We start from the raw sequence: 18,168 nt of genomic DNA on the forward strand, positions 1-18,168 counted from the left end.
CACAGCTTTTTAATCTACTCCTCTACTCATGGGCACATGGGCGTCTTCCAGATCTTGGCTATTGTAAATAGTGCTGCAGTGAACATAGGGGTGCATATATTTCTTCAAATTAGTGTTTCAGGATTCTTAGGATATATTTCCAGAAGTGGGATCACTAGGTCACAAAGCAGTTCTTTTTTAATTTTTTGAGGAAACTTGATACTGGTTTCCGCGGTGGCTACACCTGTCCGCATTCCCAACAGTGTACAAGGGTCCCCTTTTCTCCATGTTGTCACTACCACTTCTTGTTTGTTGACTTATTCATGGTAGCCATTCTGGCAGGTGTGAGTTGATAATCTCGTGGTTTTAATTTACTCTCATGATTAGTGACATAGAGCATTTTTTCATATGTCTTTGGGCCATCTGTATGACCTCTTTGGAGAAGTGTCCATTCATGTCCTTTTGCCATTTCTTAACTGGATTGTTTGTTTTCCTAGTGTGGATTTGTATGAATTCTTTTCATATTTTGGAAATTAAGCCCTTATTAGATGGAACATTGGCAAGTATGTTCTCCCATACAATAGGTTCCCTTTTCATTTTGTTGATGGTTTCTTTTGCTGTGCAAAAGCTTTTTAGTTTAATGTAGTCTTACTTGTTCATTTTTTTCCTTTTGTTTCCCTTGCCCTAGGAGATATAGCAGCAAAAATACTGTTACAAGAGACATCTGAGATTTTTTTCTGCTTATATTTTCTTCTAGGGCTTGTATGGTTTCACGACTTCCATTGAAGTCTTTTATCTCTTTCAGGATTATTCTTGTATGCGTTGTAAGTTGGTGGTCTGGTTTCTTTCTTTCTTTCTTTCTTTCTTTTTTTTTTTTTTTGCATGTACCTGTCCAATTTTCCCAGCTCCATTTATTGAAGAGACTCTTTATTCCATTGTATGCTCTTGCCACCTTTGTCAATTATCAATCAACCATAAAGGTTGGGTTTGTTTATTTCTGGGCTCTGTTCTGTTCCATTGATCAATATACCTGTTCTTCTGCCAGTACCAGGCTGTTTTGATTATAATGACCTTGTTGTATAGTTTGATACCAGTGTTGTGATACCTCCAACTTTATTTTTTCTCAAAATTGCTGAGGCTATTCAGCGTCCTTTTTGGTTCCATATAAATTTTGGGGGTCTTTGTTCTAGATGTATGAAATATGCCATTGATATTTTAACAGGAGTTGTGTTGATGTTAATTATTGTATCCCCTGAACATGGTATACGCTTCCACTTGCATCTTCATCAGTTTCTTTCTTCAGTGTCTTACAGTGTTCCAAGTATAGGTCTTTTACCTCCTTGATTTAATTTATTCCTGGGTCCCTTTTTCTTTTCTTTTTTCTTTTTTTGCAGTAATAAATGGGATGGTTTTCTTAAGTTCTCTTTCTGATAGTTCATTACTAGTACATAAACTGCCACCGATTTCTGAATATTAATTTTGTATCCTGCTACTTTGCCAGATTTATTTATTAGATATACTCTATATCTAATAGATATATCTCATCTATATCTAATCTATATTACCTCTTACTGAGGATACCGATCCTCTTACTCAGTCGGTATCTGTATTAGATACAGATTAGGTATATCTATTAGATATAGAGTATTCTGTGTGCAATATCATGTCATCCTCAAATAATGACAGTTTTACTTCCTCCTTTCCAATTTAGATGACTTTTTATTTCTTCCTGTCTGATTGCTGTGACCAGAACTTCCAGTGCTATGTTGAGTGATAATGGTGAAAGTGGACATCCCAGTCTTGTTCTTGATTGTAAGGAAAATGCTTTTAGTTTTTGCTCATTGAATATGTGTGGCTGTAGGTTTCTCATATATGCCCTTTATTATGTTACGATTTCTCTGTTCCCACTTTGCTGAGAATCTTTATCATAAATCAGTGCTGCATTTTATCAAATGCTTTTTCTGCATCTGTTGGTATGGTCATGTGATTTTATCCTTCATTTTGTTTATACAGTGTATCATGTTTATTAATTTGTGAATATTGTACCAACCTTGCATCCCTGGAATAAAATCCCACTTGATCATAGTGTATGATTTTTTTTAATGAGTTTTATTATTTTAAAGATTTTATTTATCTTTAGAGAGAGGGGAAAGGAGGGAGAAGTAGAGAGAAACATCAGTGTGTGAGAGATACATCAGCTGGTTGCCTTCCACATGCCCCTAACTGGGGACCCAGCCAGCAACCCAGGCATGTGCCCTGGCTGGGAATTGAACTGGCAGTGTTTCAGTTTGCAGGTCAGCACTCAACCCACTGAACCACACTGGCCAGGGATAATCTTTTTGATTTATTGCTAGGGCCAATTTGCTAATACTTTGTTGAGGATTTTAGTATCTATGTTCATCAGGAATATTAGCCTATAATTTTATTTCTTTACAATGTCTTTATCAGGGTTTGGAATTAGGATAATGCTGGCCTTGTAAAAAGAGTTTGAAAGTTTTCCCTCTTGAAATTTTTGGAATAGTTTGAGAAGGGTGGGTGTTAGTTCTTCTCTGAATGTTTGGTAAAATTCACCTTTGAAGCCACCTGGTTCAGGGCTTTTTTGTTTGCTGGGAGTTTTTAGTTTACTGCTTTAACTATAATACATTAGTTGTAATCAGTCTGTTTAGATTTTCTGATTTTTCCTGATGCAGTTTTGGAAGATTTTATGTTTCTAGGAATTTATCCATTTTGCCCAGGTTGTCCAATTTGTTGGCATAGACTTCATAGTATTTTCTTACAATCCTTTGTATTTCTGTGGTATCAGTTGATATCTCTTTCATTTCTGAATTTATTTGGGTTCTCTCTCTTTTTTTTTCTCTTACTCAGTCGGTTAATGGTTCCTCAATCTTGTTTGTCTATTCAAAGACCCCCCCTCTTTTGGTTTCATTGATTTTTTTTTTTTTTTTTTTGGTCTGTTATTTTTGCTATGATCTTAATTATTTCCTTTCTTCTACTTACTCTGGACTTTGTTTCTTGTTCTTGTTCTTTTAGGTGTCAGGTTAGACGGTTTGAAACTTTTTTTCTTTCTTCTTGAGGTAGACCTGCAATGCTATGAGCTTCCCTCTCAGAGAGCATTGCTTTCACTGTGCTCCATAAATTTTGGGTTGTCGTGTGTTCATCTTCATTTGTTTATAGGTAATTTTTAATTTTTTTAATCTCATTGTTAATCCATTTATTGTTTAATAAAATGCTATTTAGCTTCCATGTACTTGAATGTTTTTCAGTTTTGTTTTTTATTGTTGTTGTTGTCGTTGATTTCTGGTTTATACCATTGTGGTCAGAGAAGATGCTGATATGATTTCAATCTTCGTGAATTTGTTAACACTTACTTTGTGTCCTAATATCTGGTCTATCTTTGAGAATGTTCATGTGCTTGAGAAGAATGTTTTGGGATGAAATGTTCTAAATGTCAAACACATCCATCCAATTCAGTGTGTTATTTAAGGTCCCTGTTGCTTTTCTTTTTTTTTTTTTTCATCTAGATGTTGTATCCGTTGATGACAGTGTGGTGTTGAAATCCCCCATTATGACTATATTGCTGTCGTTCTCTCCCTTAATATCCACCAAGAATTTCTTTATATAATTTGATGCGTTTATGTTGGGTACATGTATGTTTACAAGGGTTAAATCCTCTTGTTAGATTGACGCTTTTAGTATTATGTTGTGACCTTTGTCACTTGTATGACCTTTGTTTTGAAGTAGATGTTAAGTATTGCTACCCCAGCTTTCTTCATTTGCATGGAATATTTTTTTCTATCCCTTCACCTTCATTCTGTGTGTATCTTTTGTACTGAGAAGGGTCTCTTGTAGACAGCGTATTTATGGGTCATGTTTTCTTATTCTTTCAGGTACACTATGTTTTTTGATTAGAACATTTAATCTGTTTACATTTATTATTGATATTTGTTGCCATTTTATTATTTATACCTGTGTATCTCTCTTTTTCTTTTCCTTAAAGCAGTCCTTTTACCCTTTCTTACAATACTGGTTTGGTGGTAATAAACTCCTTTAGTATTTTTTATTTTTTTGTCTGGGGAAACTCTTTATTTTACCTCCAATTTTAAATGATAGCCTTCTTGGTGATCATTTAAAGAGTAGTCTTAAGGGTAGTCTTTGTTGCAGTTTCTTGCTTTTCATCACTTTGAATATTGCATGCCAATCCCTTCTTGCCTAAAGTGATTTTGACAGCCTTATAGGAACTCCCTGGTAGGTACTGTCTGTCTGCTACCTTTAAGACTCTGTTTGTCTTTAACCTTTGTTATTTTGTTTATGATGTGTCTTATTGTGGGATTCTGTGGATTAATCTTGATTGGAACTCTATGTGCTTCCTGAACTTGGGTGCCTTTTTTTTTTTTTTTTTTTTTTAAACCTAGTTAGGGAAGTTTTTAGCTATTATTCCTTCAAACAGATTCTCTATTCCTTGCTCACTCTCTTCTCTGGTAGCCCTATGATGTGGATGTTATTAAGCTTGCTGTTGTCCCAGATGTCCCTTAAACTTACATTTTTTTAAAATTCTCCTTTCTTTTTGATGTTCTGCATGGGTGCTTACTGTTATCTTGTCCTCAAAATTGCTGTTTCAATCCTCTGCTGCTTCTATCCTGCTGTTGATTCTTTTTAGTATATTCATTTCAGATAGTGTATTCTTTACTTCTGACTGGTTCTTCTTTATGGTTTCTGCATCCTCTTTAATTCTTACTGTTTCTTTAAGTTCTCACTGAGTTCATCCATTCTTCTCCTTGAATGTCCTTATAACCAGTGTTTTAAATCCTGCATCTGGTATTTTGGTTGTTTCCATTTCATTTAGTTCTCTTTCTGGGCATTTCTCTTGTTCTTTCATTTGAGCCTTATTTTTTTGTCTCCCCATTTTGTTTCTGTATATTAGGTAGATCTGCTATGACTCTCAAGCTTGGTATGATGACCTTGTGATAAAAGTGTGTTGTATGGCCTCATTGGCACAATCTTTTAGATCACCTGAGCTTGGTGCTCTAGGAGTGTTTCTTGTGGATTATGTGCAACCCTTGTAGTTGAATCATGAATGCTGTTGGCCCTTCCATGGGTAGAGTTAACTCTTCAGGCTGGAAAAGTATAAGGGTAAACCTCAGTCACTGTGTATGAGATGCTGTGCAGGGGATGTCCCATGAAGTGAAGTTGTTCCTTCTAGGGTCTTGTGCCTGCTGAAATTCCCCTTTAGGTGTGCCACCTGTGTAGCTAGTTGGGTCAGAGCCTGGTGTGGCCTTAGGCCCACCACTGCTTGTATTGGTTCAGGGTCCTCTTGGGTAGGGTTCAGGTACAGGTTAATGTTAGACATACATAACCAGTTGTGAGTTACCTGTCTGGAGCCACTGTGCTGTTTACTGTTTGTGTCTGTCCACTGGACCTGGGTGTGCATGGGAGGGTCCAGTCTGTGTATAAGGTTTGGCCTCCTCCAGCTGGAGACAGATCTGTAAATGGACTGAGGCTCCCTGAGGTTCGCCTCCGCTGCCCCTTGAGGTTGCCTGGTCTTCCTCCAGAGCTTTCTGAGAAAAGGCTAGAGTGGGCCTAGGCTGGGCACGAACCACAGTGCCTTCCACTGGCGTGGCAACCAGGGTTGGGATGAAGGGGCTTAATGGGTGCCCTGCTTGGGAATCACATAGGCTCTCAGTGAGGAAAGAGTGTCCCCTTCTCCAGAGCCAAAGCACTCAGTCTCTGCCAGTCTCCAGGTGTAGTTATTCCTGGAGGGGCTTGCTGCAGGTTCAGGATGTGTGCATCCAGCAGTGTACTCTTCGGGAGCAAATTCAGCCCACTCAGGGCTCAGGAACAGATCAAAAGAGTCTCCCATTGTGTATTACGCCAGCCTAGCCCACAGGACCAGGCTAGGCACTTCATTCCAGCTCCTCTGAGGGAATTGTCCTTTGAATGTCCCCATTCTGAGCTGCTCTCAGTCTTCTCCGTCCTCTTCCGGAACTGAGCCCAGCGAGGTAGGGGTATCCAGGGCACTTGGCATGGCTGATCCAGTTTCCCAGTGGGAGTGATGCCCATGAGCCTTTAGGATGGAGGTGGGCATTTTTTCCCTCCTCAAGGGTATGGCAGGCTGAGCTCCTAGGGAAGATAGGAGTGGTTGCCTCCCTTCAGTCCCTTCCAGGGCATAGCCACACACTCAGCCCTTGACCGTGTGCTCCTGGATAAAAACCTCCCCTGGAGGCTCTGAAAGTCCCGAGCAGCACTCTAGTTTCCTGCTTGGCTGAACTGAGCAGTTTGGAGGTGGCCAAGTGATTCTACAGGTGGGGAGACAGGTCCTCTTTCCAAAGCCTCACAGTTTAGTCACTGTCTAGGTCCCTGCCAAGAGCCTCCCCAGAAAAGAAGGCCCCAAAAGTCACTGCTGGGTGTAGCCAGCAGACCCCTCCACATGTCCTGAGTATGGCAGAGTGTGCTCGCCAGCCCTCAGACCGGGCAGTCCACTCCCCAGGCTCCTGCTGTAACAACAGGAGTGCTAGGCCCTGAAAAGGTGGCATCTGGGCCTCCCAGGCAGACTGAACCCCCACCGATTTTCACCACCAGATGCCATGGGGGCTGCTCTTCCCATCTCTGTTGCCCTGGGTTAGGGATACCTATATGGGTTTGAGACCTCAGGCTCCTGGAGTGAGGGAGTTTTGCAACCAGTTTTGCAGCTGTGATATCCCCCCCAGCAGCGGCTGCACCTGGGTGCGGGAGTTAGCTTTTTCTGTGTGTCTGCCCTTCTTACCAGTCTTTATGCAGCTTCTTCTGTAAATTCTTGGTTATAGTATATCAGTTCAGCTAGCCTTTAGTTGGTCATTCAGGTTGATTGCTCTATGATTTAGCTGTAAATTCGATTTGAGGCTGGGAGCAGGTTAGTGTAACTTACACTTACTCTGCATCCCTCTTGGAATCCCCTTATTTAATTTATATTGTTTGTCTTTTTGAAAGTCTTTTTGTTGGTAACCACTATCAAAAGTGGATTAAATTTTTTCTCTTGCAAACAGATTAGTAGTCTATTTGCTGAATTGGAATTCTGCATATAATATTTTCTCCACATCCTTTCTCTGTTTACATTCATCTCTATATCTCATTTCTTCCCATTCCCATCCTATGTGGCTAAATCTATTCTATATGTCTTTCAAGGCTCATCTCCTTCCTAAGTAGCTTTAAAAATGTACCAGTTTTTCATGCAGTACTGTTACAGACATCTGTGTAGATGTATGGCCCGAGTTAGACATTCATCCCAAAGATACCTGTCTTTAACGTGAGAATATGAAATAGCCACATTCTAGGGATTTTTTCCACCCTGGAGAATATACCCTTGAACTGCCTGTGCCCAGTTCTTATTAGAAGCTCTGATGTGAGAAATCAGCATTAATAGATTTCTGCAAAGGATATATAATTCATTAATTCTTTTACAATAGTGGTTCTAAACTTTCTTTGAAACAGTAACCCCTTAGAAAATTTGCTGCAAATTGTGGACTCTTGCCTGAAAAGTACATAATTACATATGCGTATATTTAGGTTCAGGGACCTCCTGATCCCTTTGTATTTCAGATATTCTAGGTGAGGACTCCTGCTCCAAAGTACAAATAAATTCTTAGATCAAGCCCAACAGTTATTAAGAGGGCTGTATACTCAGACCATATTGTTTTACTTGCCCTGATATTAAATTACCTTTGTTGAATTGTGCATTATTGTTATGTTTCACCCAGTGTTGAGGAATATTTTGAGAAACCGCACTGAAATTCACTTTTGCTTTTACTGTAGAAATATTGGAGACTTTGTCCCTATTTCAGTGTTTTTCAAAACACAGAATTCTGGTCCACTAGTGGGATGTGAAATCAATTTGGTGGTTTCAGGCACAAAATATTTCTTGGTTTTGTATTGTTTATTTTTTGTGTTATATTTAGATATTAATAAAATTTTGATTTTAATCTTACCTTTTCCTTATAGTAAGCTTAAGTGTTGTTTGTGAAACTTAGTTTCTTATATAATGTATGTACTAGATTGCTTTGCAAACTAATTTCTTAAGGAGCTGTTTTGTGGTCTAAAAGGTTTAAAAACTACTGTACTCCATCATACTTACTCTTGAGGTGGTCTGAAAGGAGAAAATTTTTTCCATTTATTTTCATCTATAAAATGGAAATAATAATAGTTGCAACCTATTATGAGGAGTAAATACAGATGGTCCCCCACCTTATGTCGGTTTGGCTTGATGATTTTTTGGCTTCATATTAGTGTAAATGTTATATGCAGTTAATAGAACATGTATTTTGAATTTTGAATTTTGATCTTTGATCTTTTACTGGATTGGTGCAAGCTACTCACTCATGATGCCAGGCATCAACAATGAGATCATTTTGCCCAACTGTAGGCTAAATGTACGTGTTCTGTGCACATGTAAGGTAGGGGAGGCTAAGCTGTGATATGATGTTTTTGTACATTAGGTGTTTTAAGTATATTTTGACTTAATGGAAACAGTATTTTCAAGTTATGATTAGTTTATTGGGACATAACCCTATTGTTAGGCAAGGAGCACTTGTATATATAGAGTGTTTAGGGCAGTATTTCCCTGTCACATAATAGGTGAACAATAAACACCAGCTATTATTATTATTATTATTATTAGGAACAGCAGTTTCAGAGATAATGCTTTGTTTTTGTCTTATGCACATTAAAGATTTTTGTTTTTAATAATGTCCTTTATTTTTGTTGTTAAATAAGCTCAGAGATAAATTTGTGACAAAAGATTGCTAACTAACCTTTGGTCCATTTTCCCTTGGCTCTGACCTTGCCACTTTTAAAATTTCTGTTCTATCTCTTCTATAAACAGCCCTCATACACTTTCTGGAATATCAGAATCATCAAAATATGACATTTTAATGTAATTATATTAGAGATTTTTTTATATGTATCTGCTGGGAGGAAAGGTAGAGTCTCTGGTGAACATTCAGTACCTGTATTACGCTGTGGATTAATGAAACTGTAGATATCACTGTGATTAGTTTGTCTCTTTCAGCTTTTTACTACTGTATATGATTGAGTCCAGTAGCAGGAAGAGAATCTTCATAGCTGTATTAGCTGTCTGCCTATTGACAAGTTTGTAAGCCCAGTTAATCTTGTGCTATGTGGCAATCCAAGTCATAGAAGATCGTATTAGTGACGCTTTACTAGATCTTTTATAATTTGTACTGAAGTAAAAAGTATTATATGAAAAATGTTTAGAAAAATACTGTTCAGTATTTTTTCCATAATGTCAGGATAATATTGAATTGTTTAATTACTCATCTATGTTAAATATTATGTGCTTTTGTGTAACTTTGGTATATACTTATATTTCTGTTGTAAAACATTTCTAAACAAAATGGTAACCTTCACATTTCTGATTAAGGTAAATTAATATGTATTATAAAAATGCCTGGGCAAGGAGGTGTTATTTTTATGGAAATGTAAGGAATTAAAAATTTCTGGATTTCCTCCAGAGATAATGTATTTCTTAAGATTCATATCTCGTTTGTATGTTTTTAAAGCATAGTGTATGCCATTTTGAATCTTTAGTAATTAAACAATCCATCTAAAGCTGAGAAAAATGAGACTTTTCTGATGATATTTAAGATGAACTTTAATAAGTAAGCACTCCTGTATGCTGCAGAGTTTTTTAAATCCATGGTAAAAGGTTATAGAAATATTTTCCCCAGCACAAAAATTGGAATATTATATCTAGATTTTTTTTTGCTACTTTTACCAATTTGGAGAATTTGCGGTCCAAATTGCAACTCCAAATTTCTGAGAATTATTCTTCATGGCTTTAATTTAAAAGTATGGAAAGAAGAGAGTCCAGCAACTGAGAATAGAAAAGAATGGGAAAAAAAATAGTAGAAATGAAGATTTTTACAATGAAGTCTTTGTAGCAATAAATGGTGAGGAAAATCCTGGGCCTCAGAATACATACTTCTGTCGTTAGGATGTTGGAATCTGAGATTTGTGCATGTATCAGAAATCTTAACAAAGTTTTTTAAGGACTAACAGCATGTACTTTGATAGGAAGTTTATAGTGGGCATAGCTTTATAATTATTTTAAGTTTTGGAGAAGAAATTGGAACAATATTTATGGTAAAGGTATTTGGATTTTTCTAATATGTTAATGCTAGGATATATTGAAGGGTATAATTTAAGTAAAATCACTCTTGATCATGAGGGAACCCTAGGAAGTCAATGACCCAGTCATAAAATTGGAAAGGCTTGCACTTTTAAAAAAATTGGATTAAAATTATAGAGAACAGAGTCTTAAAGTGGGCAAGACGGTAAGTTGGAATTGGTTGTAATTTAAGACATTTCAAGTACCATTGTATACTCAAAAGGGCTGTGTGTTTTGTTTTTGTGTGCCTAAAATTATGGGGCTTTTCAGGCTTCACTTGAGGCAAGCTTATACCAATTCTTGATTTTCCATAAGCCTTGCATTTCTCAAGGCCATTTATCTTGGTGGAAGGCAGCTTTGTTCAAGGGAAGGGTCTATATAAGCTTTGGAATCAGACTTGGGTTTGAAAGTTAGTTTTGCCATTTAATTGTTACTGAGGTCAGTGACATCATTCTGAGCCCTAACTTTATAATTTTTAACAGCATACAGTAATTTTTTTAAGTTAAGGATTACTGTGAGGTTTGGTAAAATATATAGGCATTCAACAAATTGTAGCTGCCATTTTTAGTCATTTTAGGAACGTAATCTGGTGACTGGACAGATGTATGGTATTTTGGTTGTTTTCATAAAGATTTAAAGGCAGGATTGTTCATAACTGAAATAATAGATGAAAAAGAAATTCATATAATTTACATCCATTTTTCATTGCCTATTCCTACAAGTCATTTCTGTATCTTATTAAGCATATATACTTTCTATCAAGTCCTTAACCACACTAAATGGCTTTTAACAGTTTTTAAAAATTTAACTTACTAGATTTTCCTGCTGAATATGCCACAAGGCAGACTATTTTCCATCTACTCATATACTTTAATGCAGTGTAAATAGAATTGAAGGTGTGGCAGGCATTTAAATATTTGAACTTTTCTATCTAAAGGCAAGTTATCAGAAATGTAAGTCACTAAGGAAAATATCCTTTGTCAAAATGAATATTACTTCTTTTCAGGCCTTTTAGGGGTATTTCTAAAATTTCCTGTAATAGAGCGGTGCTATTTGTTATAATTATCATGGCCAAAACTTATTTCCATTTGTTTAGCATTTGCTACCTGATTCAGTTCCACAAGGATAAATTCAGTTGGATAGTATTAAAAAATACTAAACTTAGAAGAAAACTTATAAAAATACTTAAAATCTAACCTTATAATCATCATTGGGTATGTTGGTCCAAGCTTATTAATAAGAATATAATTTTTATGACCATGCAAAATAGAAAAGTTTAATTAATTTAGTCAAGTTTTTTCAATGTGTTTTATAATCTAATTTTATTTTAAAGTACATTGCATAGGGTTTTAAATTTATTCTCGCCTGATATTTTATATTCTTTTTTGAATATCTGTTTAGGTGAAAATGAATTGATTCAATTTTTATGTTACAGGAGATTGCCTGGGGCAATTGATGTTATTGGTCAGACTATAACTATCAGCCGAGTTGAAGGAAGGCGACGGGCAAATGAAAATAGCAACATACAGGTTTAGTATTTTTAAAATTATTATTTTTTTAACTTAAAAAATATAAGCATGTTTTAATTTATTCAATATATATTCATCGTGTTACGTGATACAAAGAGATTTAAAATACAGAGTCAGTCACCCTTTTATTTCAAAAGCTTTTCCATTTAGAATTTATAACCTTTGGGTCTTCTTTAGTAAGATTTTTTTTCCTTGTTATAAACAATGTATGGCTTCATTGGATAAAAAGAAGAAAATATGGGGAAAGACTAAAGAGGAAAATAAAACCACTGATAATTCTACTATGTAAACATAACCACTCTAAACATTCTGATACATCTCTTATTTGTCACTAAGCAAGATTGGGATACTATTACATTTTTGTGTATCCTTTTTTTATTTAAATTTGAAATTATCATTTGCATTTTCTCATATTCTTAAAAATATAACTTAAAATCTCTTTATAATAGTTTCATTATATGGATATATCATAATTTATATAACGTGGCTTTTCTTGATTTTCTTATAAAACAAATAAGTCCTGTGTTTACAAGGGTAAGGATGAAAGGGGATGAGTGATTAGTACCTGGGGAAATTTAAGTTATTATTGTAGCAACTGAAACTTTTCAGCTATTAGCTTGACCACACTTAATTTTATTACCTATTTCCTTTTCTTCTACTGAATTTATTGGTGTGATATTGATTATAAAATTATATAGGTTTCAGGTGTGCAATTCTATAATATATCATCTGTATATTGTATTTTGTGTTCATCACCCCAAGTCTCCTCCCATCATGATGCGTTTCCCCCTTATACCCTCTAATGGCTTCTTCCACCCCGTTCCCCTCTGGTAATCTCCATGCTGCTGTCTAGAAGAGTTTTTCATTTCTTTTCCCCTTAATCCCTTCACCTCTTTTACCCCCCCAGTCCCCTTCTCTCTGACAGCTGGCAGTCTGTTCTCTGTATCTGTTTCTCTTTTGTTAGTTATTTTCTTCTCATGAGTAAAAATGTCCATAGTGTTTTGATTTCCATTACGTTTAATAAATTAATCATGTAGTGTTCTTTTTAGCATCTTTAAAAGTAAATCATTTCTAAAATGAAGATAGTTTTTTCTTTCCCCCCACCATCAAAATTCTATAATCTTTAAAAATAAATCTATTTCCTTCATTAAAAAATAGCTTATCAGCATAGGCCTTACAAAAAAATTGCTGTCCAAAAATACAGGAAGAATTAATGCAAGGAAGGATTATATGTTTAAATGATGTGCTTTAGTAAGGATTTGAGAAGTATAATCTCTATATTCAATATTATGTTGCCTGTTTCTGCTATGTTTTCTAAACGTGTTTACACATTAAAACCCCTCAGGAAACTTGTCAAAAATCCCAACTTTTAAATGCCAGTCCCCTGTAGATTTGGTGCCTGTCCCTTACCTGTTCACACAGGTCAGTATTTTGTAAACACTTTTACTTTTCAAATAGAAACCCTTGTTTTTAAAGTTACAAGGGCCACACAAAAAGGTTATCTATGTATCTGGCTCCCTCTTGCACCCTGTTGATGCGTGCTTTCCGGTCTCTTAGCGCCCTGGTGATGGCAGGCCCTGTTAAAATAAATATCCGATTCTGCTGCGTTAATTTCTTAGTGCTAGTATCTGACACTAATGACTACATTGCTTAAATTTGAATACTTTAACTTTGGGTAATAAAGGTAATCCTTATTACGTTTTATTTATAAAGTACTTAATTTTCTCTTGTTTAGAATATTTTTATCACTTAATTATTTCTTATTAAGAACTTTCCTGTGATGATTCAGTTGTTTTTTTTCTTTGCTTTAAATATGTGTGCAAGTGTATGCTTACATCCGTGTGTATATACACACACATCACACACAGAAAATTAGTCCTGCCTCCTCAAATATGTGTATTTAAATAAAACTTTTTACTTTGATTGCTAGATAAAATGAAATTATTTTATTGAGTTTAATCTCAGATAATGACATTTATTCATCTTTTTAATAAACTATGCTCTAATTTTAGGTCCTTTCTGAAAGATCTGCTACTGAAGTAGACAACAACTTTAGCAAACCACCTCCATTTTTCCCTCCGGGAGCTCCTCCCACTCACCTTCCTCCTCCTCCATTTCTCCCACCTCCTCCAACTGTCAGCACTGCTCCACCTCTGATTCCACCACCAGGTAAATAGTACATAAGACATTCGGTTTTGAAAAAAATAATAACCCATGAATGTTTCATTTGTTTTGAATTTAACAATTAAAATATATATTTCAAAAATAACATCTTCACTTATTGCACCGCAGTAAAAATAATAGACACAAAATTATGTTGTCTTAAGTAGATTCACACTGAAGCAGATAAATGCATGTTTTGCTATTTCAACATAGAAAAGAGACTGCTAAAATAGAGAAGAATGTACAGATATTAAAATTATGATCCAAAATGATGATCATATTCTCCAAACTAAATTTCCTCATTGTGTAAGTCCATATTAAATTATAAATCATGTAAACTTGTTTTGAAAAACTTTTAAAGATACTTTTAGAATTGGAGTAGGTAAAAAAAAAAAAAAAAACAACCTATGAAGGAATTTTAAAATGAAAATCTCAGTCTGGTCATCTTCTTTCTTTGTATCCTGGTTTCCTTTTAGGAGACTACTTCTGGGTGCCAGGTACCTGGTATTTACTTCTTTTAAATGAGACACAATATTTAATGTAAAGTTTTTTGTCATATTTGTAGCCACTTCTGATTATTTATTAAAAATTAGATCAGTGGCAATAGAAAAAAAATTACAGATAATCCCCAAATTTTATACTTTCAACCTTTCATCCAGTAGCCTTTTTTTTTATTCCCAAAAGCTTTTAATTTCATTCCCCGTAAACAGTTGTTAATGAAACTAACAGGATTGGTTGAGATAATAATTACTTTTTTCCTACGGAGAATGCCCATAGTATATGGTAAAAAAAAATTAGCTATCATTCCTAATCAGGAGTACATGTGTAATATATGTTAAGGCTGTAACATATGTCAGTTTATGCCTAAGAGCAATGGCCACTTGCTCACTTCACATTTACAGGAGAGCTATCTTATTTTTAAAATGTCAGTTAGGATCAGAGTATAGAGGCAAAGAGTCACAAATGTCCTTTCCTATAGCAGTCCTTGGACTCTAAATGTCAGTTATCTCTCAGCCCCTCAGCCACAGCAACTTTGATTTCCTTCCATTGTCACCTCTATCTTCAAAAGGATTTAAAAATTATTATGAAAAATGTCTCTGGCAATAGAGAATCTTGTCTTAAAAATAGAGGAAGAGAAGACTGGATAGATTAGAGGTGCTTATTCCAGGCAACGTTATTTCTAAAGTTCGTTAATTCTTGTTCCAACAAGAATATTTTGTTCTGAAATATACAACCCAAAGTTGTGATTTGACCCAAGATTTTTGTGTCTTTAATACGTTGAGAATTAACTAAATAAGGGGAAGCAATGAGAACTTACTGATTCATAAGTGCTTTCTTTGTCCTCTGAAAAAAATAAAATATAGAAATAGTTCATTTTGAACATATTTGATTTAATGAGACTAAAAGATGATTACTATATGTGTTAATAGGTCTTATGCTAGATTGCTTTGTAACCTTATTTAAATTTTATTAGGTACTAAAAGTCATTTAAGAAAGTTTTCTTATTTACTAGCTAAATAGTATATCTCCAGATGGCTAACATTTTATGTAGTTCAACACTAGCTGTTTATTAAAGTGAGAGAGTGGTGATATATAGTAATGATGAAAAAATAAATATGTCACTGATACAACAATCTTTAGTAGCTCTGGAAGATATTGCTGATAGACAGTGGCATTATCTGGCAGTAGGCTTTTTTTAAATGATAAAATTACTCCATATTTTGCCATATAATCTTTCTTTACAAGGGTAACAAATCTTTTAATAATGTATACATTACCTGTGACATTATTCTGTGACAGATTATTTTTCTGTTGCATAAGCTCTGTATTCAATATTAATTTTCAAGCACATGCTTTCTGTATTTTAAATAACTATCCAGATTTTCTTTGATGCTTCTTTTTGGATTGCACTTCATGCTGTCCTATCAACATTTAGGAAATACAAATTCAGATGAGTTTTAATGCTGGTTTAAGCAGTACTCTAACATTGGTGTATTTGCTGGAGTGAGGTGGGGGAAGATACCAATTCATATTAAAAACCAAATATTTCTAGGTTGAGGCTAACGGAACTACTCCTCATTTTTACTGGATTGTAAGCTGTCGAGGAGAGTATGTTCCCCCACAGCACTAATCACAGATGTCTTGTTTATGCTTGACATACTCTAAATATGTTAATTAAGTTAGAAACATATTTATATATCTGTAACGGAGATTTTCAGGTTGACAGTTGGTACAGTCACACAGGCACTTACCAATCAAAATGGGCACTGGCTTCAAACAACACTATGGCTGCATAGATATATGCCAGCTGCATGTGGGCCTTGACTAAAGCTACATTTTAACTTACTTACCAAAGAACCATGTGATTACAGTATGTTCTATTGAGTTTGCTGTAATTTATATCACCTTAAGAATCATAAGCAGCTAATGAAAGAAAGCCAACTCGAGAGAGGGTTTTTGTAAGTATTGATTGCCTTAATAAATAAGCCCCATTTTTCCAGAAGAAATAATGGTTTTCTTTGTGCCTGTTGAGAAATACTAAAAGGAAAAAAATCTTTGAGAATTAATTTAAACATATTTTAATTTTGCTTCTGTTAACATTGGCTTTCAAATGTATAAATTTTTAAAACTGTAGTCCTGTATATGATGGGACAAATAAGTAATGATATGTTAAGCCCATATTTTGGGGTGCTACACCCATTTTTTTTAATAAATAGGGTGACCGTATATCTAGATTTGCCTAGAATGGTGCTACTTTATACCTTTTTCCTCTACATAATTATTCACTCAGAAATGCCCTGTTTTGGAGGATAAAATTTTTAGTCACCTCTGTAGTTGGCTTATTGTATAAATAGATAGTTACTCCTTAGCAATGTGAGGTGTGATAGACAATGCTCATTCAGAGGACATTTACTGTCAGATAGTTAATAGAAGAGGATGAGTATATTGCCTCCTCTCCGCCTGAAACACACATATACCAACATTCATGAGACCTTAGTAACAGAGAGAATGAAGTATTTCTGGTTGTAATAGATTAGTATGAAAAATAGAAGAGGTTTTGTATTGGAGGGCAAAATAAACATATCAGGGCCCTGTGGTTCTAAATTAATGTCAAGACTTTTGTATTTTTTAAATGGAAAAATATTTAATCTGGTTCCTAGTTGCTGTACTAACCATATCTTAAAAACAAATAGTAATTATTCAAGGTCTTCCCTAATTTGCAGAAAATCTATCTTCATTTTCTAGTGGACCGCATCTGTTGTATTAGTGTGGTTTCTTTCACTGCGTAATGGAACAAATAATAGCTAATATTTGTTTAATGCTTAACTATTGAAGACATTGTTCTAAGCATACTTCTTGTATTAACTCAGTTTTATTCTTGACAGCATTAGAAGTAGAAATAATTTTACAGATGCAGGAACTGGGACTCAAGGAGTTTAAACATTAGCTAGAAAAGTAGCAGAACCAGAATTCTAATAACCCAGGCAGTTTTGCTTGAAAGCCTATTTCATTAACTATGTTGAAGCGAATCATTACCTGTGTCAAGAAGGCTACATTATTGGATTATGTGATTCACCCCAATAACATGTCTTAAAAGCTTTGTTTTTCTTTTTAAGCATTTTCTTCAAGTTGAAGTTTTGTGTGTATGTGTGTAGGAAAGTTACAGAGATGTAAAGAGCGGAAGTCAGATTTAAAAAAAAATCAGTTAAATGAGGTTTTAATATTTGCCTGATTTGTGTTAAGTCTATGTTCACTAGATAAACTAATTTTGAAATTCATGTTTATTAGAATAAAAATTGTAAAATTGGAAGGATTGATGTTATAGAGTAGTTGATTTTTTTTGTGGTAAAAATATACTTAACAAAATACGATTTTAACCATTTTGTAAATGTATAATTCAGTGACATTAAATATATTAACAATGTTGTGCAGTCGTCACTAGAATCTGTACCTAAAACTTTGTCTCATCTATAACAAAAACTGCGAACTCACTAAACAATAACACCCCTTCGTGTTTACCCCAGCTCCTTTTTGTAGCCTCTGTTTGTTCTATGAATTTGCTTCTTGTAGGTAACTGATGTAAATGGAATCATTCAATATTTGTTGGTGTCTGGCTTATTTTAATGATTGTAAACAAACTTTTTAAAACGTTCAACCTATATTACATTTCATTTAGGGTTTTAAATGTTAATTTAGTGTCATGTTTTATTTTTATGTTTTTATAATATTTTATTGACAGAAGGCATATTCAGTTTAACTCATTTCTTGTTATATTAATCAGTATTAAGGCTTATGTGACTGTGGTTCTGTATGTCTTGGGAACAGTTGAAATCTAGCTCA

General features: G+C 34.8%; 1 protein-coding gene across 23 annotated transcripts in view; it reads left to right on the forward strand.

The window, feature by feature from the left end:
* FIP1L1 (factor interacting with PAPOLA and CPSF1) overlaps positions 1-18,168 on the forward strand; it is a 72,901-nt gene that overhangs the window by 31,441 nt on the left and 23,292 nt on the right. For all 23 annotated transcript variants that reach the window (XM_054582165.1, XM_054582166.1, XM_054582172.1 and 20 more), the window contains 2 exons: positions 11,571-11,664; positions 13,677-13,833. In XM_054582165.1, the coding sequence (XP_054438140.1) occupies positions 11,571-11,664; positions 13,677-13,833 (251 nt within the window). The remainder of the gene's footprint in view (positions 1-11,570; positions 11,665-13,676; positions 13,834-18,168) is intronic.

Source organism: Pteronotus mesoamericanus, unplaced genomic scaffold, assembly GCF_021234165.1.
Source record: "Pteronotus mesoamericanus isolate MK-2021 breed Mesoamerican mustached bat unplaced genomic scaffold, CSHL_Meso_final contig_68, whole genome shotgun sequence".
Classification (NCBI taxonomy): domain Eukaryota; kingdom Metazoa; phylum Chordata; class Mammalia; order Chiroptera; family Mormoopidae; genus Pteronotus; species Pteronotus mesoamericanus.